At 37.6% G+C, this 27178-nt stretch overlaps 1 protein-coding gene across 1 annotated transcript in view; it reads right to left on the reverse strand.

Annotated features, from left to right (window-relative positions):
* Positions 1-24173, reverse strand: part of VPS41 (VPS41 subunit of HOPS complex) — a 112675-nt gene extending 88502 nt beyond the window's left edge. The window contains exons 1-4 of the mRNA XM_005529935.2: positions 24125-24173; positions 20278-20316; positions 3699-3806; positions 568-645 (exon numbers count right to left, since the gene is read on the reverse strand). Coding sequence (XP_005529992.1) covers positions 568-645; positions 3699-3806; positions 20278-20316; positions 24125-24145 — 246 coding nt within the window. The 5' untranslated portion in view covers positions 24146-24173. The remainder of the gene's footprint in view (positions 1-567; positions 646-3698; positions 3807-20277; positions 20317-24124) is intronic.
* Positions 24174-27178: the final 3005 nt, after the last annotated feature.

Here is a 27178-nt window from a genome sequence, read left to right on the forward strand (position 1 = left end):
AAGGAACATTTAATACTCTAGAACAGAGCTTTAAATTTAGCATGTTATTCCTGTCATACCATGAACCACAATAAGGAAAAGGGCTTCTTTTACTTCAATCAATACAATCCCTTAATAATTCAAACTTCAAAACATTTACATAAAATATTAGCATTATATACTTGTAATTGACAAACTGAGCCAGCAAGGTAATCAATCACTTTTCAATTACTTGTGGCAACTAGATAAGATGATAACGCATGAAATAATTGACAATAGTCAACTAATGAACAGGTTCTTGCCTTCTGGGAGTAATGAGCTTTTGGGTTCCATTTTTAATAGCCACTTGCAATCATAAATACATATTTCCTCTTCTGCTTCATGAAGAAGTTTATTATATATAAACTGAGATGTGCTCACCACAAAATCATGCAGAGTAACTTCTTTTCGCAAGGCCCATACACTGTTTTTTATGTTATGGAATGTGTTAGTGTAATTGCGGGTGTAACAAGAGTGTTAACTGACTTATCAGTACATCACAGCAGTTTTACATTCCTGTAAATGGGCTCTGAATAATGTCATACTTACAACATCAAACTTCTGTGTGATGTTCCCCTGGACATCAAGTAAATAAACTTTGCCATAATGTGTTCCCAGTGCCAAAAACTGTGAAAGAAAGAGATTGATTACATAAACACAAAGACACCACAAGAAATACTACAGCAATGCTAAATGAATACCAGCAACACTGGGGAAATGAAAAAAGCCCACCACTTTCTATAGAGAAAGGTTATTTTAACTGTACCCACAGAATAAAACAGGGAGGGCTTCAAGCCCATATTACTGTGATAGTGCAAGTTAGCTGTCAGAATGAGTCATGAGGACCCTCATCCACTGACAACTAATGGTGTGTCCGCAGTCTGTACACACCAGCTGATGGACTGTGGCAGCAAATTAAAAATGCAGCGTGAGAGCAGGAACCAACAGAGATCTGAAATAGCTCCTAGATCCTTTCTGCAGCTTTGCTTCAATCCTAATGTTTCCTTTGAGCCTTATTTTTAATTCTCCTTCATTATCAAAATAAAAACAAAGTGTTCAAACATAGCAAAAGGCCAGCTGTAAGCCACTGGTAAAATACAGCTGAATTATGGAAGGTCTCTGACAGTACATTTAAGCACACAGATAACTCCTGTTATCTTTGCTTTCCTTCACATAGTAACATTCCTAAATAGAATACTCCCACGACAAATACACTTCCTTGGAAATCTCTGGAGTTTTATTCTAAAAACTAGTAGCTAAATAAATAAATCTCCACCTAAATCCATACTATCTCAAACTTATTTTGATACAAACAAGAAGGGAATTGATTCCGAGAGATCTGCTGTTAATTGAACCATGTGAACTACACCTAAACAGAAAAGACAGAATTTCAGTACTACTTGATTTATGACAGAGGTTTCTTTTATTTGCCCCCTCCCCCACCCTCCCACTTTCAGCATTACTGAAATAGTCTAGGCTACTCAATTCTCTGTATTTCACTGCATGTGAGCATGCTTCATTGCAACCTATAATGAAATGCTCAAATTTACAGGCACTGCTAAGCGTGTCAGTCAGGCAGCACAATCTTTAAAAAATAACCTTACAGAAAGTCAAGGTTTAAAAGGATTTATCAAAATGGAATTGCTTAAAATGAAATTTCAGTTCAGGCACTTAAAATATGAAGCTACATTAAAAGGAGTCAAGAAAGGGAAAGAAGGGGTTCATTAGAAATTCATTCCCTGCAATGCCTTTCACTCCTGCAAGGTTGCCTTTTTTCAGGAAGAAAAAAGTCCCCCGGGTAAAAAAATCAATACTGGTTAATAAAACATCAGGTGTGCAGACATAACTAGGTATGACTATTCCACTGCACAGGCCTGCTTGAATGCACCAGGTGCCATGACGATTAGTCATCCAGTGTAGACAGCAAGCCTGGTGAAAATATGATGCTTTAGCAGCAAAAATGAAAAAAAAAAAAAAATCTGGGGGGAAATTAGTCTGAATGCAGAAGCCAGATCTCAGGATTCCCAGCAAAGTTAAACTGCTTTAGTCTGAGCCATATTTTACATATTACTGTATAATTTTTCTAATTATAGCAATTAGTAGAGCTTTTCCTGTTCGTTCAGGGAAAAAAATCCCAAAAACCCCAACCAGAATGAAACAGAAATACTCTTGCACAACCTATAACCCAGCTTCATTTTCAAGCTCTCTGCTGGAAGAGACCTATTCCTAAAAGACTGCAGTACCTGGCTAACAATATGGCTAACAATATTGATTCTTCTCATAAATAGTGTAACTAGTTTTCTGGAAAACTAAAAGTGCTGGGATACTTCAACAGTTTTCCTGTATTGTCATGCTTTGTGACACTATAGTAAAAGCTGTATCTGCACACACCCTTATAGAAAAATCCAGTTAAACTCTTGGCTTTTAAAATTTACCTGAGATGCAGGAATAAAAGGTAACAGAAACAGGCTACAAACAAAGAGGAAATGCTTGCCAATTTTCCAAATATCTGTGTAACTCTAGGTTGTCAAAAACATTTTAAAAAGACTTATTGTTTTCATTCACACAGTTAAAATACAAGCTTCATCTTAAGAGCCTCCTGAGCCATAGCAACAGTCCTCTGAGGAAAAGAAACACAACACAAGCAATCTAAAAATATAGCCAAACAATAAAGATAGATCCCTCAACAATAACTGTTTAGGAGATATTACCAGCTATGAAAAATTATACATTCAGAAAATAGCTACTATGTTTTACATACCAATAGTTGACAAATCATTAACTCATACTTTCAGATGCACTTCAGCATGCCTCAATATTCAAAAATGTTTTTCAATATTTATAAAAGAGAAGAAAACTCATAAAATACAAAAGCAACTGTTTAAGTCACTAAAGAAGAATATGAAGTTTATTCCTTTTAAGAATAAAATATTAATTCTTCTTAAAATTTCTTTAGTTTGCATTGTCTATTACTTTACCCCTATCACTCTCTGGTACATCAAAATCTCTAGCATGTGCAGTTCCTCTCTCTGTTTTTAACATACTGAATCAGGGAAGGGGGCAGGAAAGTGTTAGTATGACACCCTCCAAAAGAAAAACCTAAGCAAATAAAAAATACAGTAATTACTTTCTTCTCCACTGTATTCACTTGTTTTCCACAGCTGAATATATGCTGAGCTCCTGGCATGATCAAGTTGGTCTTTACTGACATAGGCTATACAAAGAAGCACAGTATATACCAACTTCCTTTCTGAACAAAGAAAAATTAGGACTGTATTCTGATTTCAGTTCATAATACTGCTCATAATTAAAACTGAGTGAGCAGTTTTCTAGAAGCTTATGTAAACATCTCATCTAACAAATCACTGCATCTTGAATTCTCACCTCATCTCCTCATTGAGAAAACGCATTTCTCACTGAAAAAATGCTTGATACAAACAAGAAGGCAATTGATTCTGAGAGATCTGCTGTTAATTGAACTATGTGAACTATTTGTTTTATCACTGAGAAAACATGGATTGTTCAATTAACCTGTGTTAATGGTGAATTTTGTTTACGTTACTGTTGCCTTGCAGTGCAAGGCGTCACTTCTACACGGAAATATACTGATGCATTATAAGCACAGACAGATATATAAAACCAGGCAGAAGTGCTATCTCAGCCACAAAGTCACATCATACCTTTTCATGCACTGTCATGCAGCTGGCTGCGTCCTTCTGGAGAATTTCAGTCACTCCATTAGAAAGCCGTTCATACTTGAGCTTAGGTTCTTCTTCACTCTCATCTTCCTAAATTTTTAGGAGCATAAGAAAAAGGGAGGAAGAGAGAAAAAACAACAAAAATATTTAGAAGTTTATTTTAGATAAAAACAAACTAAAAGATATCCCAAAACTATCACATAGCAACAGGCGAAGATGGATCACTGCGATCTCTTCACAAAAGCCATTACAATCAAAAGCCAAACTTTCACAGTTTAATCATCTGAAGGGGTTTGGGCTGTGCTATTTTGTTACTGGTTTTTCTTTTTACTCCAAAGTTCTGGGTGCAAAGACTGTATAGCAGCATGTCAATTCAGCTGTAAGAGGCACTTACTTGATATCTAAAAAGCAGGAAAAAATGTGCATGTGTACTTTGTTACATAAAGTTAGTAATTTGCAATTTAGAAGTAAAATACAAAAAGAATGTATATGATACTGAATGATGATAAAATAAAGTGTGCCACTGTAGCCACAATGAACTGAAAGCTGAAGCATGCACATTACAAGAAACTTCATGACCTTTACAAGATGCTGCACCTCTGTAGCAAGGATAGAGGCAAAATGCTGCGAACAAAAATAAGAAGAATCCACTAGGAATAAGTTAATTGTATCAAAACCACCAATGGGCTTATGGTAAAAAAAAATACTATAAATATGTTTTCTGGGAAAAGGATCAGGACACAGTATATTCCTATGAATCACCATTATCTTCTGCATGTTAGGATCTTTTCCTGGTCAATACTGAAGCTTTCCTCTCTTTCTTTTCAAGCACATTAGGTATTATCACCCAATCACTACTTAAATGCAAGGAAAGATCACGGGGCAAATAGTGAAGAGAAAGGAAACCAAGCTAAAAAAAACCCAAAAACAAACAAGCAGCAAATTTATTGCTCGAAGAAGACCCAACATGTTTATCTTTTAGGAAAAGAAAATCCCAGTTGCAAATTAGCTCTTTGGCCACAGGCATCTATCTGTAACAGACAGTCTACAGAAGTACAATGCCAGAGAGATTCCACAGGCTTCAGTAAGTCTCACTTAATCTTATACACGCACAGACATACACAAACCCTTCTATATCCCTTGGTCCTCACTGGAAAACAGTATACCTGCAATAATACTCTCCTACACTTGCTATTGACTGTAATGAATATATCAACACTGAGTATGTCTCCCATATAAAACATATATTTTATTCTTAAGCAACCAGAATACACCAGTGCAGTGCTCTAGTTAAAGGAGTGCCCTGACTTCCCACTAACCACTGCCTTCCAATTCCTAAAAATACACAGTGTCAGCCTACAGCAGAACTATATTTGTGCAACACTTTCTTGTAGTCAATGATGCAAAAAATAAATTTGGAAGAGAGACATGTTAACAGGTTAATAAAATGCATTTTGTTTAAATTGCCTTTTCAGTACTCAAGCCAGCCTTTCCCAAGTTAAAGAGTATGGCCGTTTACCATGTGTGCTACCATCGTACATGGAAACATGAACATAACCTCATACAAAACATAAAAAAAGCCATATATACCTATAGAAACATCCAATATTTAGCCCCATGCTTACAGAAATACACTGCAAAGAGAGTCAGTTTTAAAATGTTACGTGAGAGTTTTATGACAGAATACAAATGAGATTAATACAGGGATGTCAGCAGCACATGACGTAGGAGGATGAAGTGAGGTGTCAAAATGTCCACCAAGAAACAATTTTATTCAGTAAATCTAACACTGAACAAAGTTGTTACTAGACAGAATGACAATGTCAAATTACAGGTCTGTATATAAATCAGTCAAATTCCTCATGCCTACAGATCGTTAATAAATGGCTACAAGGTAGAGGGAGGCGGTAAAGTCAAAGTAAAAAGCATACATGTGATGGAAGGAGGGTGTAAGGAAGTATGTGCCCATTTTATAACAATTAATACATTACTGCACTTTATACATTGCTTACAAAGATTACACTTGAAATGCATGGGCAGTCATTGAATAAATTCATAAAAGTAAAAACTGAACTCCAGTCATCTAGTTTTTATAAGATCCCACATGTTGCTGGGGCCTGGACATCCAATGTGCAACCAACATGAAAAGTTAATTCTAGTCTCTTGAGTAGTTTGCATAAAATCATTCATCCATGGACCATTAGATAAAGTTACTGTAAATAAGTTTTGCCTGTCTTATTTATGAGTGAAAACTAAGTAATTTTTTCTGCACACACATATACAAAAAATATATACTTTCAAAAGTCAGTGCACCGAAGCATTCTGCCAGGCTTCAAAGTAAGTAAATAAAATAAAAACTCCCAAATATTAGGCATGATGATGTACCTATTTCACGCTTTCTTGACAGGTATCTTCTATGTTAAATAAAAGTCAAGCTAAAAGGTGAATTGAAATGAGGTTGGGGCACTTTACTGTAAACAAAATGAAATAAAAAGGTGATTTGCAAAAATTCAAAATTTGTCTACAGCTTCAGACTTTGATATATTAAATGCATTTGACGATCTCTTATTTAGAGTATCAGGGTTTAATAATTTTAAAGGTATTTTTCTATAATAAAAAGCTTTTATGCAGTTTGAACTTCTAAAGTAAACACAAGCCAGTGTTAATAAAAGCAAATCAATAATTTTTGTTAAATTTTAATAATCTTGAAAACCCACAAATTAAACCATGAGCAGCCTGAGTTGAGATGTCAGTTAGCTGCGTTTCTATGACAACTCAGAGGAATAGTACCAGTCCTGACTTGCAGCAAAGCTAAGATATAAACAGAGTGACATTTACCCCATACAAGAGAACTCACAGCTTTCCTTTCTAAAGGGAAAAAATAATAAAAAAATCAATTGCGGAACTTAAATGGATTTTCACTAAGTGTATGGCATTTTTAATTAAACCCTCCTAGAGGATTCTAAACATTTGAAAATAAAATTTTGTAACACTGCTTTTTGTACCACTACTTAATAGTACTTCAATATTTAATGCCTAAAATTATCTGAAACAACAATACTGAATTTTGAGATTCTTGACAAATGTTTTAAGAGAAAAAGAAATATTCACTGCACAAAATGTGTAAAGCACTCCACACACGGCAGCCTTAAATTCTGAAAGCGAAGGAGACCCACAGAGCTGTCAGGAGGAAGGTACCTTTGTGATGTTGTAAAATAAATAATGACAATTTTTCAACTACAATGAATGCTAACTTGAAACTCATACTCCATTTGATTTTCTACTTGCCTTTTAAAGCTAAAGCTAGCAGTCATATTGCTAAAATATGCTGTAAAGAACAGGTATCCATAAACATTTCCCATTGAAAGCACATTTTCAACCGAATAAAATTACCCCTAAGACTAATACAAGCCCCTTCCTACTGAGAGCTCTTCCAGTTGTCATTGCTGAACACTCCTGAACTGAAAACAAATTCCTTTTCATTCACCCAGTGCCTACTCAATACCAACTCTTCTTCTGGAACCAATTTACAAAAGTAACAAGAGCCTCAAATGTGTAACAAGCTCTCTACTTGCAGTGGCCAGTGCCACTGCAAGGGATGCTCACCAGCCTGTCTGAACCCAGGTTCACAACCTTCTTCAGGTATTCTGCCCCATTTTTTCCTAGCTTTGCCTACAGGAACTACTGTGCTGGAATCATGAGTGAGAAAAAAATAAAAAAAGTCAGAAATCAGTCCTTGTGAGGAAAATTTCCAGAAGGAACCTGTGGGCAGTTCCCAGAGTTATACCATTAGCTCACATCTGCTCCTGCAGCAGAGGATCTGCCCACCGGACAGTCTGTCACATGAACTACATGGTCTATTGATTACAGATACTCTAATTACACTACAGGCACTGACAGCAAAGTGTCATCCTTCCCACACAATTTGCCCTCCAAGTTTTTCAAAGCCTTTATGGAAATAAATGTTGTATACATTATAAGGCAAGCGTCCTTTCCCTTTGCTGCACATCGTCTGTCCAGTCCCAGCTAGAATTCCGGTTATTCTAAGTGTCCATTCCAGCCTTGTTTATGCCTGCAAGTTTTGACCCTGTAAAGCCTTTAAACTCCAATACAAAGATAGCTGAAGTCCATCACTGAAGCAATTTCAAAAAAGACACACTCACAGCCTACTCCTACAAGGCCCTAGTGTCACAGGACTTCTTAAAAGGCTATGTCTGAAAAAAAACAAAACCAAAAAACCAACCAAACAAAAAAAACCCCAGACAAAATAAACAAAAACCCTACAAGTTTACATTGATTTCAGAGATTATAAGAAAAATGTTGATTTACTTCATTTCCTCCTGGCCAGGACAGGGTTAATTTTTGCAGTAGCCAGGGGACACATGGCTGGTATAGAGGCTATCCTACACCACTTCATGTCATTGCCAGGTGTGTGGAGGGAAGAGGACCCTTCTGAGGAGAAAGGGTTCTTCTGGTTGAGCAGACAATAGGTTGGGTAATGCTGGTTTCAAGCCAGAGTAGCAGGTGAGTATGGGTGAGTATTTTTTGCATGTGAATCACTCTCTTTTGTACACTTTAGTTATTAGTACTGTCACTGTAACTGTTCATTTTCTTATCTCATTGCTGTTTCTAGTAAATTGTTCTTATCTCAACGCACCATCCTTCCCTTTTGTGCCTCCTACTCTCCAGCCCACAGCAAGGGAAGGGGAGGAGGGGAGCAAGCAAGAAGCATGTGATTTTAGTCTCAGTTGGAGCATTAAAGTGAGGAGCACCATTTCTAAATTGCAACACCCCCTAGCTTGCTGGGTCATTCAAAGTGCTCTGCGTCTGTGTGTCTGAATACTTAATGTTTAGGACACATTATAAAATCTCATTAAAAAAAAAAAAAATTAACTCAAAACCGAACCAAAAAACCCCATTTTGCTGCACAAAGCGTAACTTTGTATTACTGAAAAATACTACTGAAAAAAGTGAGAAGAAACTATTTGGAAATTTGTGATAGTAACTTTTCTTGACATTTAATACAGGTCAGACCTTCAGAAACCCTAGTATGAAATCAGCATTTCTATTTATTCAAATTGTCATCATTATCACACAGAAAAAAAATAAAATTAAAGCAACTAGTTAGAGCTCCAGAATTACTAGTTTACACACTATATGAAAATCTCCAGTAGAACCAAAGAAACCAACTCAAATTATTTTTAAATTAAAAGTTCATAGAACATTTTCAGTTATGCAAAAATGAATAAACACATCCTTAGTGCTCTGCAAGGGGCAGCTTCTCTTACAGAAATTCAATGACAAATATAGAAAGAAAAAGAAACCAACATAAAAAGACCTCAAGCCCTAAAATGAAGTCTCCAGGGATAGTTGCTTATTTCTCTTGTATATGTGCAGAAGCACAAAGTGCAGCAAAATACCCAGTAGAACTCCGTTGCCAACATCATTTATTACCTTTCTTGGTTTTGACATCTTGACTTGATCCAAGGTATAACCATCTCTAACTCTTAATTTTTTTTAATGGAAATAATGTCTTAATCAGAGCATTGACTGACTGTCTCAGCTTTAGTTTTGAGGGCCTGTGAGGCTAGCTGGGAACAATCTTTCATCTATAAATCCCCTATTTGACATGGGAGCAAAGAGTACTTAGCCGAGTGGCTGGTGTGTGGCTGAGAAGCGGAATGGATGACTTCTAGGCAGACTGCTATGAAAGGCACATCATCAGGTCAGTTTTATACCACCATATGAACCCCTAGATGTCTGCAAATCCTTTTTTATCACCAGAATTGCTTGGAAGGGCAGGACTGCACCCGGAACAGCTGTGCAAACCTTACTTTGCACAAGAGAGCCCAACAACCACCTAACAAACTTAAGGTTAACTGCCACAAGATTTCCATGACAAATAGTACCCAACAAAAGATACAGATAAAGCTTTTTATTTAAATCTTCACAGCATTTCTATACCTCAGAACTATAGCAAAAGGGTCATAATGCCTCCTTTGGCCCAATAAAGAAATGATGACTATTTTCAGCCTTTATCCTTTCCAGTTCAGCTCTCAGACCTTTGTTAGGACCCAACTATCTTCATTCATTCAAGGTAAATAGATACTGATTTACAAACGAACCTGATTTTACACTTGCTGAACCCCATTCCCCAAAATCTACAGGGAAAATATTCAACACCAAGTTCCTCAGACAAGCAGGTTCACTATCTGTCATCTCTAGTTTTCTCTACCCACATTATACGTAGGCTAAAGGTAGTTCAGACAATCTGGTAATCCATATAATCAGACAGAAGCCTTCATATTCTCAGTATCACCCCATGAATATCCATGTGCACCATTTCTCACCTCCTTTTTTACCATATTTCACATCAAAACATTTTCTAATAGCTGTATGCTAAAACACTGAGACTTACCCTACTTTTCTTGTATCTAGAGGCAATAATTAAGCTTGACAAACCATACACTTTCTTCACCCTGGAAATAATGCTCCAGTTTAGACACCCTTGCTCAGCTAGGACAATGAGCCAAGTCTCCTTCTTTGCTGATCTGGACAGGAAGGCAAGATGCAGACAGAGCAGCTCTCTAGTACAGCTCTGCAGGACTAGGTCTGCTGACAGAATTTACTCTCAGTTTTAGGACATAAATGGAAAAGGAAAACAGTGACTCTGTCCTAACATAATATTATGAAGGTTAAAGGATTGAAGGACTGCCTTCAAAGTACCAGTCAAACCTGCCTATAATCCAATTATCCAAAACACATAAAGGAGCTGGCTCCCACTCTAACACTTAACCTCCACTTTTAAGACAGCAAAGTCTTGAAGGCTCACAAGTCTTCCCCAAGCCCAGCTCCTTACAAATCTCCTCTGCTCTATCCCCTTGTAACCCTCAGATGGACCTTTGCTGATACCCTAACTTCCCTCTAACACTTTATCAAGCCCTCTTAGCCCAGACTACAAGTCCAGTTTCAACACTTTTCAGTGTGCCTGAACTTTCAGTGTTTCAGTGAACCCCATCTTCTTCCTCTTCAAAACTACCATGTCCTCAGTTGGAAGCTCATTTCCAGCCAAGCAATCTTCATGGCATAGCTTTCCCATACAGAGTTTTAAATAACTCCTTCTAGTTTGACATGAAACAGCTGTTCACAGGACACCAGAATCCAGCAAGAGCAGCTCACTGACTATACTATAGGTGGTTCTTGGAAAAGGCAGACCACAATTCCCATCTCAGCAGCACACTCACACCAGCTCAGAGACATTCAGAGGACTGAGACCAAGACTGACCACTGACTTAAATGGATTTGGCAATGCAGACAATTGTCATCCTGTATTTCCATGACCTCTTTCCATATCTTAAAAGCACAGATGTTCTTATAATATATGGAAGGAAAAAAGAATTTTATTTACTAATTAATGGCTAATATATTGCAAATGCAACCTTTGCAATACAAGGGAACACGGCAAATTAATAAAAATATCTAGCAAAAAACCTACTTCAAGTGAAAATATCATGTGGGAGGAACACATGACTTTACACATACAGGAGGGGTAAGTAGCAAGCTGTAACAAATTGCTAACATCTGTTGATAAATTTAAGGAAGAAACATCATCATGTCACAACAAAACTGGGAGATCCCTTTGACTTCCACCTCAGACAAAGTCTCCATACTATTTGGTAAAAACAATGAATAGGTTATCCAGGTTGTTTTGTGAGAACATGAAGAAAAACTCCTAATCTTTATCTACTTTAAATGGCTTATCCTGCTCCAAACTTTAAGTGCAATAACTGGATTATACCTGTGATGAGGTAAATTTGCCTCCTCCCCCTCCTCCTTCTTATATTCCCATTTCACTGTCACAAAACAGTCAGTCTTTATAAATCCTACTATTGCCTTATGACTGCAGGCATCAAAATATTGCTTGTACTTTAAAGATGAGGGGTAGAAGTTTTGAATCCTACATATTAAATTATCTATGTGATAATCTATAAGGTATTACCTATGTGATAGAAGAAGGAACCCAGAAATATTTTTGGACATTTGTCCACTTCCTTCTACCCGAAGAGCAAATATGTTCAAGCAAACTGACCCACTATTAATTGCATTACCTGTGCATACCAGCAGTCTTATTCTTCCTCAGCAACACTTGGAAAAATTTCTTTGAAGATGATGACAAATTCTGGTCAGAATGGGGGTAGGAGAAAGGTATGTCTTTGGAAAGTTTTAGAAGTCAAAATTGTCAAAAGACACAAATTACTGAGGTGGCCAATGAGGATGTAACTCTATCATTGTAAAGGAGGCAGCTATTTACTCAAAGTTCTTCCATTGTGACATCAGGCTTCTTTGGTGTTTGCCTCTGATGCTGCCACTTTTGAAAGAAACTGCCTGCCATTCTGACATGGAAGTCAGAAAAAACCCTAGCCCAGGTCCTGCTTCTTCTCACACTAACTGGAACCCATGTTACAGTTTAGAAATAATTTAAATAATCATTATTTCTGAAAAAATAGCTGGAAAGTCACAACACAGACTTAAATTTTTTTATTTTCATTGTTGCAAAACTTCTAGAAGATTGTTACTCTTTACAATCAAAGAACACAAAGTATAATTTAGAATCTAATTTGATTCTTAAAAAGACAGTGCCTTGTGCTGGTTTTGCAGTAATTGATTTTTGGTGAAGACAGAAAAAGTCAGCTATGGAAGTAATTCTCTGTGAGGAGCTGGTAGCGGCTTCCTCTGTGCCTGGCAAAACCAATCACTGCCTAAAGCTTGGAAAATTGGCACACTGCTAAGCCAATTAGAAAAGCTAGAAACATCTCTATGATAACACATTTACAAACAAAAAACTCTGGGAAGCTCTTTTGCTCTCTACAGAGGAGTAGGTGGATGGCCAAGCATCTTTCCCAGTGAGGGCTGCTCAACCCTGGCATGGCTGCAGCTCTCTCAGCATGGCTCATAATGGACTTTATTTACTTAGGTGCTTTTAACCAGCCATGCTGCAGACAGAAAGGCAAAAGCAGCAGCAGCAGTTTTTCTTTTTCCAGGATCTCGCATGAAGAAAAGGTGCAGAGTGGCATGAGCAGTCCATGTGACCAACAGAAGCACAGCAAGCGATTCCCCGATTGCAGAGCCGGGACAAGGTTGGCCTTTCAGCTCTGCAGAGCTCCGTAAAAACTGATAAAACTGATAGAACTCCAACTGACAGAACTTGGGAACAAATGAACCTATGAACACCAATTCTCTCCTGAGTCAGGAAAAAGGAAAAAGTGAGGACACGTGAGAAGAACAACATGGCAACCCTAAGGTTGGTGCTATGGAGGAAGGGAGAGGAGGAGGTGCTCCAAGCATCGGAGCTGAGATTCTTCTGCAAGCTGTGGTGAGGACTATAATACAACAAACTGTTTCCCTGTAATTAATGAAGTGCATGGGGGGGAAAGGTGTTCTAAAAGTTTATTTTATGTCTCATTATTCTCTTTTAATGATGTTAATAAATTTTTTCCTTTATACCTTTTGAAGTTTTGAGCCTGTTTTGCCCCTAAAGTGTTTTCTCCTAATCCTCATCTTACCCCATGAGTTTTCTTTTCTCCTCCTCTGCTTAACCATAGCTGAAGAAAATGAGTGATTTTTATAGGTGCACTGGTGTTTGGCCAGCATCAACCCATTACACACCTCAAACTCAAGCTCCTCAAGTATTTCTTTTTTAAAAAGACTTCTGTGTTCTAAAGTGATGCAAACACACCTTCCCTGATGGCCATTTCTGAGTCTTACCTGGCCTTCCTTCAAAAGAAAACAAATCCAGAAGCAAGCAGAAGAAAGTACTCCATCCCCCACTATTTTGGATAATATATGCACTTCTGCTGAAGAATCGAGTGCCACAGAACAAACAAGGAGAATTATTGTAACAGGATGTGTAAATATTATGAAACAGCAGCTTCATCATTATTGTTTCTCAATCCCTAGGATATGGTTTCTAGATTTCTGCTGCTACCTCAGTGATAAAGGGACTACCTATGTTATTTTCAGAATTAGGATCTCAACTCAATTTCTCTCAATGCAATAAAATCTCTAACACTACAGGAATTCCAGGAAAAACTCAGACTAAAGGCCTTTAACCAGGCGGCTTGACAGTATCAAAACTGGAATACAATTTTATTGCAAGTTGTTGTTTTATTTACTGTGTTGAATTTAAATCCTGAGCACTTTACCAGACCCTTTGGAAGCTCACTGAGAGAACATAAACCTCTTTTCCTCCGTTACTTTCATACCAAATAGTTGCTCCTACAGGAAAATTTTAACAAAGCAGAAAAAAAAACCTGGTTAAAGAATGAGAATAGCAAAGAGCATTTCACCTTGAAGTCACTGGCTCAAAAGCAGGTAGAGCAATAGTGAACAAAAGCTAGAAACCCATTAAAGTTCCCAGCTTGCACAAGAATTAATTTCAGTTCTGCAACTACTGGTACACAAGAAAACAAAAGGCACAAAGACTGAAATTTCTAAACTATGACAGCATGTTTGTGACTTACGCTGCTTAAAATATTTCCCCTAATTCTATGGTGAAAATACAGAAAAAAACATGAATAACCTCTGATCTCATTCCTTTACAACTGTTCATAAGGCACATCACCAATGCTTTTCCAGTATCTAGCTGTAAAATTGGTAAATATGGATTAGGATGGTAAAATTTCACACAGCAGCTTTCTGTTCTCCCCATGCATTTTCCACAGGGATTTATTTAATACCCTGGGAAAATGCAGATATACAGCAAGAGCACGGAATTAAGATGATATGGCTGCCTGTGAATAGGTCTCAAAATGGGCTGCATCTACAGTATGAAATGACACATAGATGAAAGACAAAACAGAGAGCATTTTATTTCTTTGTGAAACTGGTGTGACATACCAACTATTAGAATATATTTGCACAACAGCAGTGGAAGATTTACTCCCACAGGTTTGAAGGAGCTGGGCACCAGCCAAGTTTTGAAGCGTAAGTAACATAGAGATGACATACTGCACATGACCAATCCTCATAAAATGGCACATTTTAAAAAAAATAGTAGTAAAAAGTCCCTAGAATACAATTTGGTTTCATTTCAACTACTTCAATTTATTTTACCAATAATTTTGTGCATTACAAAGAACACCCGATACTTCCAAATCCACTTCAGTGTTCAAAAACATAAGTCCAGTGTTCAAAGGACAAGTCCATCCACACCAAGTACACCATACAGAGGCAGTACAGGATAGGCTGTTTTATCTTCCATGTCCAAATCCAATTCCAGCACAGAAAAATCTAAACTCAGTTCAAATCTCAATGAAGCTATGCATTTCTACTTTTACTGTCCTTTTGCTGAGTAAGGAACTTGGGCAAACATTTGTTTCCCCTGTGAACACTACTCAAGCAACCCAGTTGCCACCTTGTGATCTACTGCTTATGAAAAGCTGACAGCGCAGTTTTGGGAATAGCAGTTTTTGAAACTCACCTACCCACAACTGGGGAAGAGCTGAATTTCACCATTACTTTCTTTTTGCAGCCAAGAGTGTTATTCCACACAGAGAAATACATTTAGTGTTTTGGAAAAGCCACATCTGCCTACTCTGCTAACACAGTAGCTTTGCAATTGCATTTAATTTATGGAGGAAGCACAGCAGCATTTTAACTTTTTATGTATTCCACAACACACAGATAGAACAGGCACTTCTGGTTAATATTAATAGCTCATTAAATAAAGTATTTAATTTTCACTCAAAACCAGAACATCTTAAAAGAATATTGTAATAATCCATTTTTTCCTGCAAGTCAATCCTCTAATAATGTTTATTATAATGTTAGTTACTAGTCACTGCAAACTTGTTTCTCAAATTAATGTATGAAAAGATTCCATTTAAAGTTCAATAAATAATTTACTATGCTCATCCTACTGACTCAAATTGATAAATTATTTGCATGATACATTTCCTCATCAATAAAGAGAACTTTGTACTTGGAATTTATCTAACTTTTCCTTCCATTCTCCCCAAAAGGCCAATTTAATTTAAAGCCATGCCGAGGGAAGCAATCTCTCTTCAGACTTCCAGACATGTGAAACAGAATATACTTTTTAAGCATTTTTCTCCCATTTTATGTTTTAAAATATAATCTAGCATATAACTATTCAATAGTAAGGAAAAGTGGTGTGATTAAAAGAAGTACTTTGGAAAAGATCAGACAGGAGACTAAAAAAGGCAATTTGGACTAAGGTACAGGAGCCACATCTACTTTTCAACCATCCATTTTTCTTGCAATGGCGATGCCCCTTCAAATGCTACTATTCACAGAACAGCTTACCTCTTCCAGCCCAGTGCTCCACACTCCATATTAAGAGAACATTTTGATGGAAACATAGTATGACAAGGAGCCTTTTTCATCAGATGCTTTATTTACTTGAAATTATTTAATTGCTTTGACCTAATCCAGACCCAACCTACAAGACTAAAACTTGGAGTGCACTGAAAAGAGAAAGAAAATATCAAGGCTTTTTAGTTGCCTCTTTTTAAGACTTACATTTTTTCTTAACTGTGTTCCTGCTCTGTTCAGTTTTCAGAACCTTTAAGAACAAGACCACTACTAATTTCAGTGGTAAAAGTGTATCAGAGACAGATATTTTTAAACCATCAGAAATAGTTTGAGCCTTGGATTAACCAGGAATTTCTACAATACCTTCCTCTCTACAAACTTTCATAGAATTTATTAATATAGTGTTTAAATACCTAAACAAGAAACTAAATGAACAAGCATATCCCTTTCACAGGGTGACAGTGATTAAAACAGTAAAAATAAACAGTAAAAGAAACTTAAGAAGGGGACATATAAAAATAGAAGTGTTAGAATGAAAATATATGCAATACTGATATAATACTAACACATTCATGTAGCTAACAAAAATGTAGGAATACAGATATTAATGCACCTTTTTTAAAAAATACTACTTTAATACCTCTTTGCAGAACATGAACATCTGCACTGGTTTAACAAGCAAACAACTGCAAAACAAAAAATTTCTGCTGTAGTGCAGCATTAAAAAAAAAATAACAAAAAACAACAGTGACATGCCTTATATAATCAAAGATCATTTCTTGGGACATAGCACTCATTTATAATTCCAGGGGCATTTGTTCTTGAAAGGGTGTTTCCTGTAAAAAGTCACATGCTGGATCAGCATAATCTGCTCATAACCCCTGTAGGAAATTCAAATGGAGGAAAAAATTTCAAGACTTTTATTCTTTGCTAATTAACTGGCAAAACATAACTATCTGTCTGACAGAAAACAGTTTATCTGAGAAAAGTAAGATTTTACAGAAACAGATGCATTGTGAGGAAGAAGAATAATTTGCAAATAAATTCAGATTCAGGCTGTACATAACTTACAGATATTTTTTTTTTTCCTCCACAGCTTCCAAATAGCCAGAAGTGAGATTACTTTGCTATATACTTTTTAGATCTCATCAAATGTGACAGTCCAAACATTTAGCTTCAGGTGCTATAAATGAAATTAAAAAAGCCAATAAAACCATATTTTACTAGGACTTTTCAGCCAAACCAACCTACTCAGATCCAGACTCAAATCTGGCTGCATATTTGATAATTAGACAAGGTTAGCATAAGTAATGCAAATATACCTCAGGAAAAAAAATAATCCAAAAAACAAACACCCGCAAAAAACCACCAAAATCAAATGTCTAAAGCCAAACATACAAAAAGAAAATACTTTTGCTTCAAGACTACAGTAAAGTTACTTTACAAAACAAAGAGGTTTTCCCCTAAGAATTAGAGGACTATTAGAGAGACAGCTTCCTCGTCATACCATGGCATAATATATAGTAGCCTGACTACAGGAAAAGAAAAAGCTTATAATACCCCAAATCATATATAAGAACATGATAGTAAAGTGTCAACTGTACTCTAGTTACAAGGAGAGATCAATTACACTTCTTCAAGTTCTACAAATTTTACAAGTCACTACAGCTATCTCTACATTGAAAGAATGGTCTGCTTAATGCCTGAACAAATGCACCATCTCTGCTAATTGATACCTTTGCATTTTACACACTCTGACTTCAGTAGATGAGAAGTATCTTACACCAGGGCAGCCTTAGGAACTCAACGTCCTGTGGAGCCATGGCTGGAACCACACTTACATTGAGGAGCTTTCAGATGATGGACATTCAAGACAGTCAATTTTTGCAGACTCCCACATTTGAGGTCTACTATTAAGCTCTACCACCAAGTCTGTGCAAATAAGCATCCTGGCAATTTTTAAAGAGCCTGTCATTCAAAACAAACCAAGCAGGTAGCAAAATAGCACTCGAATCTTTTTGCTAGAAGATGCTAAATTAATGATCGTAAGAGAGTTGGTGCATGAGACAAAATTAATGTATATTTGGTTCTTTGCTAAGATAATAGCACAGAAGTATAAAAAAATCTGAAAAATAAAATAAAAAATCCATGCTTTGTTTACACATCCAGTTCAGACAGGAGCATAATTTACTCAAAATCATAAATTCTAATATTGCTTTCCTCCATAATGGAAAACACATCTATAATAAGTAGGATATGTGTCATATGCCCTCTGTAATCATTAGTAACAATATTCAATTTTATATGAAGAATTTAAATTAAATTAATTGCAAGAGTAATTGTATATGTAAAAAGTTTCAGTACTATGGAAAGATGTCTATGAAGTCCATGCCATAAATATATTTTTTAATGCCTAAAACTAAACACAGGCTCCAAGAATTAGTCCTTGATTCTAGAACCACCACCATAAAATACATCCCTGATTATTCAAACTATATTCAAAAGAAATAATTACAATTTTATGATCACAAGAGCTAGGAATGAAGCCATCAGCTTGATCTTAGCTCAGACCATACTTCAAATAATATAAGCAAGCACTGAGAACATTTACACTTTGTGCTTTTACCAATTTGGTTTTACCTGAACAACCATTAGAAATAGTCTTATCAGTTTCATTCCATTAACTATCTACTGATGACCAAGATACTAACAACTGGACTTAATACTCAAAGATGACTAATGCAAAGCATTTTCACAGACATTAGAATGACAATTGTTCTTTAGATCCAGTATCTACATTCTCAATACATAAATTTCCTTTTCACTTCTCTCTGCATATGAAATGAACATTAAAAATAGACATCAACTTTAACATAGGTCTAGCTGAAATTTTAGGACTTTCAATTTTGTGAAAGATGCATGATGTCTATTTTTCCTTAAGGTAAATAGCAAATCCCCACCAACCTGGCAAACCATTTATGATTAATTCTGCTGTAAATACTGATTTGTTAGTAAAGGCCATTTAAAGGTCTTTTAAAGGCCATTAGAAGTGCTATTCTTTCATTACAGTAGGCTTGAAGAAAAAAAAAATCACCTCAGTTGGTAAGTATTACTGTTCTACTACGTACTGAGTCCTTGCCCAATGATTGTTTATCTCCACATCACAAAGCACTATTCAGAATGAAAGCATTTCACAATGGGCAAAAAAAGACTGGCCCTGGCAGCTGTTCCACAGAGCAATATTAAAGGGCCAAAAAACCCCTGCTTCTCACTAGTACTGCTGTTCAGTTCCACTGAAGACGACCACTCAATGGCAGAAAGAAAAAATTTTTTTTTTTTTTTTTAACCTTCCACTGCAGAAATATTTTTTCAGAAGCCACCACTAAAGTCTGCACTCTCCACTGTCATAGATATTAGGCTTTCTGTCTCCTTAAACACAGATCTCAAGCATGGAGATCTGTCCCTTGGTAAAAAACAAAATCTTCCTAATAGCAAATCCATTAAAGTTTCCTAAGTCTAGGAGCCACTCTGACTTAGATATGTAATGGGTGAAAATACTCAAGGTAATAGGCCTCTCTGTGTCATCTGTTCTTGCTGGTGGGCCACAACTTAAGCTGCTCAGCCACCTTTATTTCTTCCTTCCTGTAGCCATCCCAGACCACCCTGATATCAATTATTTCTTTCTTATCTTTTATGGTTCCTTCAATGATGGCAGGTTTGGAGTTAGTACATTACTGTTCAGAGACAAACTCTTGAATTCTCTGTAGCTTTCTTCCTCTCTTCACTCCCAGCCACCTTTTCCCATCACCTACAGCAGTGCAGAGATCTCTCCGGAAAATGAGACAATTTTTGACAAAACATCATCTCAAGAACAGAGAATCTACAGGACATGATTAAGTCTAGACTGTGAAGCTATTAAAATAACAAAGTAATTACCTAAATGTAGTATTACTGCATATATAATTATACTTACAAATTTTTATTTCATTGAAACAGAAGCAAATGCATTTGAATTTATCTCTCAACATAATTCATTTTACTATAATGGGGCAATGGTGGGTTTTTTTTAAACATAAAGGACCTTCTAATAGCAATTCACAGCTTCTCTTTAATAATTTAAGCCCAGATTAACAATCCTTTACATAATACTGGCCAAACGTGTAGAAACAACCAGTGAACTGACCGCACTGGCACAGATTTGAGTGTGAAACATTTTAAGAAGCATTACCTCAGATTCATCTGTTGATTCCTCATTAGACCTGGTTTCCTGAAAATGACACAAAAAACAAAGGGGTAAATATCTAAGTATATACATAATTGAGCAGTAATTCCTGTTAAGAAGTACCTTTAAACCCTTATTAAGAAATGAAAGACAGAGCAGAAGCAACTGAAAATTCAGAGTTTCCATCCTTGTCATTCATACTCGATTTGTGCTTGCACTTGCATTCAAGTGCTACTGTGATACTCAGGAGCAGCAGGGACACTGTTGCCAGTTACCCTAAAAGAGAGAGTGATTGGGTCATCTGAGAATCTATCCCTGTGATATCTTCCTCTCTTCCAGAAGCAGGAGCAAATACTGCAAAGCAACTGCCCATATCTTGACTTCCAAGGCAGAACAGCATTCTCAAGTTATCCACAAGCCAGCTTTGCTATTCAATTATTCAGTTGTCAATAGGCTTATTTTAAACTTGAATAACTTCAAACCATTTTCCATAGAAATCCAGCATTCAGTGACTTTCTCCTTCCCATTAGATGTTAATGCAAGACGTGGCTTTCTCCTGACTTTGAAACAACTGTACCTTTAAAGTATCTCTCTCTGTCAAGATGATTCTTTCTACCCTACAAAAAAAATTTTATAAGTCAACTCCTTCTCATCCCTCGTCTGTCCACTGAGAAAATCTGCTGATGCAATGCCTCCTCAAAGAGTCAGCAAAACGAAGATTTACTTAACGCATTTATCTTTATCAACAGCAATAAAGGATTACAACTAATACACCAGCAGTGAATGAAAGCATTTTAACAATAAAATATGATACAAAGAAGAAGCAAGATAGAAGGCAGCATTTCAAATCTAACGAAGGGAGTCTTTGAAGAACAAGATTAATAAGTACAGAATTCCACCAGACAAGACAAAAAAAATAAAAATAAAAATTACAATTTCTTACCAACAGCTTAGAGAAAAATGGAAAAGTAAGAAAATTTAAGGCACTGACAACCAGTGTAATTTTTTGGTTTCTCATATTTATTTATTTTCTATGTTTATATAATGCACTGATTGTGATTAGTACACCAAAAAGCAAAGGCTTCCTTCTCATTAGTGGAGGATGCTCACATTAATGCTCATAATGACCATCACAGGAGATGGGAGACAAGCAAAGCAGCACTTCTACCTGCGACTGGAATCTTCCTGCAAGGTGTTACCACAGTTACTGACATCTGTTTCCTCCATTTTATTCACAGCAGATAGTTCCACCTCTAAAATACATATCCCATAAAAGGGTTATCAGTGTAGTCCATGCTTGTGACATGAATTGGGAAATTGCAAGTAAGAAGTATATAGGAATCAAGGGAAGATGGATTAAAATCCTGGCATCCATTGAAGTTTAGGTTTGACTTTGCAAGCACAATTGTATGTCTGTCAGTCTCCCACTCTCTAATCACAAGCTGGTGTAACTTTTCAGGAAATTACAGTTTTGTTACATACAATCTTTGTGCATCTTAAACTCTACTTAACAATAACCAAGTGAGAAAAGAACTAAAACATTTTGGTGTAATATCCAGATGACTGGATGAGCTAGAACAACACACAATGAACACTGCAAAGTATCATCCAATTCCTCATAAAAAAGCCGTGATTTTTCTCTCCTGAACACCAAGAGCTGCCAACTCAACTCCTTAATAAATCAAAATTAATAGCACTACTGTTATTATATTTTGATATAATACACATAGTGTGGAAAAAAACCAACTCTCCCAGACAAAGGAATTACAGCAAGTGACATTTTTGCTGGTATACATGAGACTTTTTTGTGCAGCTACACCACCTACATCTGCCCCTCATAGGTCCACATTGTTTTGGCTGTCTAGGAACAGAAACTTACTTTCAGGATGAGCTCACTATCTAACACCATGCCGTCAGACCAACACACGTGCAGGCTGGCATTAACAGCCCACTTACTGAGACAACAGGTGGTCCTCACACCCACCTGAGCCACTAAACTGAGCTGCAAGTTATGTGCAAAGGCATCCCTAGAGAATATTGACATTAGGGCATGCCAGAAGTTGATTCCAACAATCAATCCATGTGAACTAAGAAAATATCAATCCATTTTTACCTAGCATATCTGACCTGGCTTCCCTACTGTATTCACAAAGCACTGCAACCCCAAATACTAAATTTCACAAATGGCATACAAATGCTTCATGGCATTTATATTTTACTGCAGAAAATAACATTAAAAAAATAAAAATCAGAGGGAGCCTTGGCTTAGGAAAGCAATGCAGAAATCGTATTTGTTCCCTGACAAGAACTTAGCTGAAGGTGCTTAGAATTGATACTTATCTACAAACTCACTTTGGTAGCAACTTACTATGAAAAGCTTTTTCCCTGGGTTTTCCTACTTGCTTAGGCAAACTGGAACAGTAAACTGTAGCTATGATTGCCCTGGGTTTTGTTAGGCTCCTTTGCCTTCCCTCCAAATGCATGAACTGAGAGGATTATCCTCCACTTCCACTTTTTAATAGCTTTGTAAGTGCAGAAAGGAAATCCCTAAAAAAGGGATTTGTAGACAAACAGAGCCAAAAACAGGTAGGAATAGCAGTCTCTAGCAATCTCAGACTCATGGGAAAATCAGCAGTACACTTCAGCCGGCTGACAAACGTTGTTTAAGTAGCCTAATTGTGAAGTAAGGGAACACAGATGAGGGCATAGAAATGTGAAGTAATCTCTCACCATTATAATCTCTCACTTTACAGATCCAACATAACTTCTCAAAAAATTCTTACGTGGCTTTCAAGTGCAATGGGTATCGGGTTTTCCTTCCCCTGGTTTTACAAACATCAAATGTTATCCACTACATGTTTAGGCAGATAACCTGAACCTGATGGAAGGTGAAAGCCACAAAGCTTGAGTTTTACAGAGACACATGCACAACACACACATCCCTTTCAGTAGAGGTGTGTGCATGCTACCAACAGGAACTAAACTGAAATGAGTAAGGTAACTCTCCTATCATAGTCCAAAGAGAACAAAACACAGACTAGTCTCTTGTAATCTTAATCTCTTGTATTGTTAGAGAAGTTTGTCCGAGTTTGTTTCATCCTTCCAAAGGCTGCTATAGTTAAAAACTCATCAAGCCTGGGGGGAAAAAAAGTCTCCCTCCTAACAAAAACTCGGTCAGCAGGAAGGTAGAAACCAGATGCCAGTCTCTAACTTCGGCCGGTTACCTTGAAGTAATTTTAAAACTCTCACTTTTAGGCACCCAAGACTGACAAAGATTGCACAGCTCAGCTGTCTGTCCAAACCCTGGCTCAGCAAAGAAACATTTAGAAAGTACCTGAAAGGGCCAGGGACTGCACTTCTTGCTTTATTTTTTTTTTTTTTTCCTTGGGAAAGAGCAACCTAGGGACGGGGAGCTTTAGGACAACACCCGATTAAGGGAACAACAGCACCAAACTCCTCAAGTTTTGTCTCAGAAAAAAAATTCCCTTCTTGAGATGAACTTGGTCGTGTCTCCTATGTCCCTCGGTAGAGAGACCCTCCAGCTCATTAACCTTGGCTCCACAGCGGCGCCAGACGCATTTCTAAACCCACCCTCCCGGCCAGACCCAGGTTCCGCTGCCTCCATCTTCCCTCCTCCAGCTCGGTGCAGTGAGCCTGTCCCGGAGGCTGTGCCGAGGCTGTCGCGGCCGGCCCCGCACCCCGCAGGGCTGAATGCCGGCTCCTGCCCCCTGGCACAGGCCCTGTCCCTCCGCCCCTCCACTCCTGTGTGCCCCCGGCCCGGCCCCGCGCTTCCGCCGTCCCGCTCTAAGCCCCGCTCCCGGCGCTGCGGCCACAGCGCACTGACAGCCTCTACCTTCTCCCCGGCTTCCGCCATGGCGTGGCCAGGCAGCTGTCATGTGAGGGGCAGGAAGCCGGCGGTGCGGAGCACTCTGGGAAATGTAGTTTCGGCGGGAAGGGATGGTTTCCTTTTCTTTCTTCTTTTTTTTTTTCTTTTTATTTTTTTTTAAATTTAATTTAATTTTTGGGTTTTTTTTTGTTGTTGTTGTTTTTGGGGTTTTTTGTTGTTTGTTTTGTTTTGTTTCCCCTCCTCCTTTCTTCCTTCCTCAGCCCAGCTTAGGTGTGGTGGCAATGCCGTACAAAACTGAGGGCAGATGCAAGGCTGGGCCCAACGGGGAGCAGAACCCAGCCAAGTTGCCTTTCTGCCCTCCTTAGCTGCGAGACGCTTTTTAAAGCTGAAATCCATCGATTCCCTCAGGGAGACCAGCACGATGTCCCAGCTCCATGGTATGCTCAGCTGTGATGAGACTGAATATAGGCGCTGCAGTTCTTGATGAGCTGGCCCCTGATGAGTGAGGGTTCGGGTGTAGCTGAAGCCAAGAGCCATTTCCAGCCCCCCTAATGCCAATGTTGTGTAGAGCACTGCCAGTGCTCCTGGGCCAGGCCCTTTTATTATCATCCACCTGAGCAGCACCTGGTCGGGCACAGCTCCGGTTGCCATTAGATGTTCCATCTGCCATAAGATCTGACATGTAGCAGCTTCTGTCCCCTTCGTACATTTTACTTAATCATCAGTATGGAAATGGCCCACACTAGTGTCAGGAGAAGGATTTCAGAAAGCCTAAATGCATTCTACAATTCTAGAAGCTACTGCATTTTGATTTTTAAAAGCAAAAATAAGACTTGGATGTCTTGTACAAATATGGCTTTCTTTATGTGTTAAAAACATAATCGAAGCTAAAAAGCAATAGGCAGAACTTTTTACAGTTCAGGTTTTGCCTTTGGAGCAATTTAAAATCTGAGGTGGAGCTACAGTGTTAAGTGTCCATGTAGTGCAGATCACCTTCAGCAATAAAAGACAAATCTTATAATACCACACTGCAAAACCTTAAGGCCATAAAGTTAATTGCAAGAGAGTATCACCTTGACTATGAAAATAATTGTATATCATTGCCATAACTTTAGAAACTAATTGTCAGAATTCTGACTCAGAAGAGCTAGAACTGTCCTTAAAAATCACACTGAAACTGGTATACAGGGTTGAGAGAAATCTATCAAAGTTACCAGTTTCAGAGCAAGAACATATGAAAATAGCTATCCTGAATACATTTAATTTGCAAATGATAAAAATAAGTATCTTTTTTATGGTTTGTTATGGACTATCAAGTTGCCATGGCAAAGAAGTGTGTAAATATTGTCCAAGCCATATAAGTCATGGGATGTCTACAGAGAAAGAGATGTTTGGCTGCCATTGTACAAAATATTGTTGAGACCACGCCTGGATATAATTGTAAATTTGGAGTCACTTTTGTTACAAAAAAATTGATTGAAACTGGAAGGGACCAAAGGACCACTTTTAGGGTCTGATCTGTTGGAGAAGACTGATAAAAAGAAGGGCTTAGCAACTCCATTCTAGCAATAAAGGAGATCTGAAGAGGAAGAAGAACTATTAAAGGTATGAGATCAAATCAGTATCAGCTATTTTCCGTGCATTTATGCTTGAAATGAGAAGTAGATTCCCATGTGTCAGACATGCATAGTCCTCAGAAGGACCTTGCTGGCAAGAAATTTAAATGATTTCAAGATGAAACTTAATAAACTTAAATAAGAGACTGTAAGAAGTGTTTGCTGACAGCTGTGTGGCTTACCCAGAATGCTGCTCATTACAGGCCCATTCAGTCCCTTTTGAATCTTAGTTCTGTTCAGATCAATGAAAAAATATATCATTGCTGTCAATGGAGACAGGATTTGTCCTTTAATATGTAATGCACAAGCTATATTTTACACAGTTACTTGAAACTCTATATATCTTGTAAAAGGAAATTTTGCCAGTGAAGTTTTTTCCCTATTTTCAGGAGGAAAAAAAAACCCAAAACCTCAATAGGGGTTTTGGGCTATAGGTTTGGACTACAGGGTATGTTTTCTTATTTTCTCCCCCCCTGGACCCCGCCGCCCCCCCCCCCCCCTTTTTTTTTTTACATGAACAGGTATTTTGTGGTACTCTTTAAACTGAAAAGAACATTAGTAACTCACTTCTTAAGTGCCAAGAAAAACAGAGTGTTAAGGGTAAGGATGGCAGATCTTGTAAACTTTGCTATTATAACAGCTAATGATGCACATTTGTTCATTTTTCGCAAACTGAACCGTCAAGGAACAGCTGCTCTTGTTTTCATTGCACACGGAGTGACTGGTATAAGCAACGTGATTTACTTATAGTGTGCTGCTTATTTCCGGCAGAATGGTGCAAAACTAATTCTTCTGTTGTTTAGACCTACGGTATGAATTCAATCTGCCATGATTGGAGGTTTTTATTGTGTCAGGAAAATTTAATATGTTGGCATCAGATTCTGCCACCCCTTCCACACCCACCCTCCAGAAGAGCTGAAAGTCATCTAGAAGCAATGCCATCAATAGGTTTTAAAATCTTTCAGCCTCTCCCACAAAGTACTCAGCAACCTACAGATTTGGGTCTGAGAACAGTCAGCCTTTGGAGATAAAAAGCTTGAGTGTTGTTCAGCATAAATGTGAACTATAGCACTGCCTAAGAGAAGTAAAAGTTCTGTCCTGACCTTGAATCCTACTCTCTCTGTCTGCCAGCACACATAGAATTGAAGTCTGGCTTAAATTAGTTGTACTAGAGCTAGAGATTTGAGATGTCTGGTGAGATTATGGATGCTTTGAAGTGTAGGTAGAGCATTTTGGCTCAGATTCATCTCATGTGATAGGTGGCTGTACTTTATCGCTTAGTCTTAACTTGGTTCACCAAAAATAGAACTCTTCATAAGTCTATAAATAAATATTTTAGCCATACCACAATGCCTTTAATGTTCTTAGTGTGTATTTTAATGCAGAGCTTCCACTGGATGGGAATTCTGCAGGACATTTCTAACAGGATGCTGACATACCAGAC

The sequence above is a fragment of the Pseudopodoces humilis genome, chromosome 1 (assembly GCF_049639895.1).
Source record: "Pseudopodoces humilis isolate 2021_Gansu_Grassland_sample_001 chromosome 1, ASM4963989v1, whole genome shotgun sequence".
Lineage (NCBI taxonomy): Eukaryota > Metazoa > Chordata > Aves > Passeriformes > Paridae > Pseudopodoces > Pseudopodoces humilis.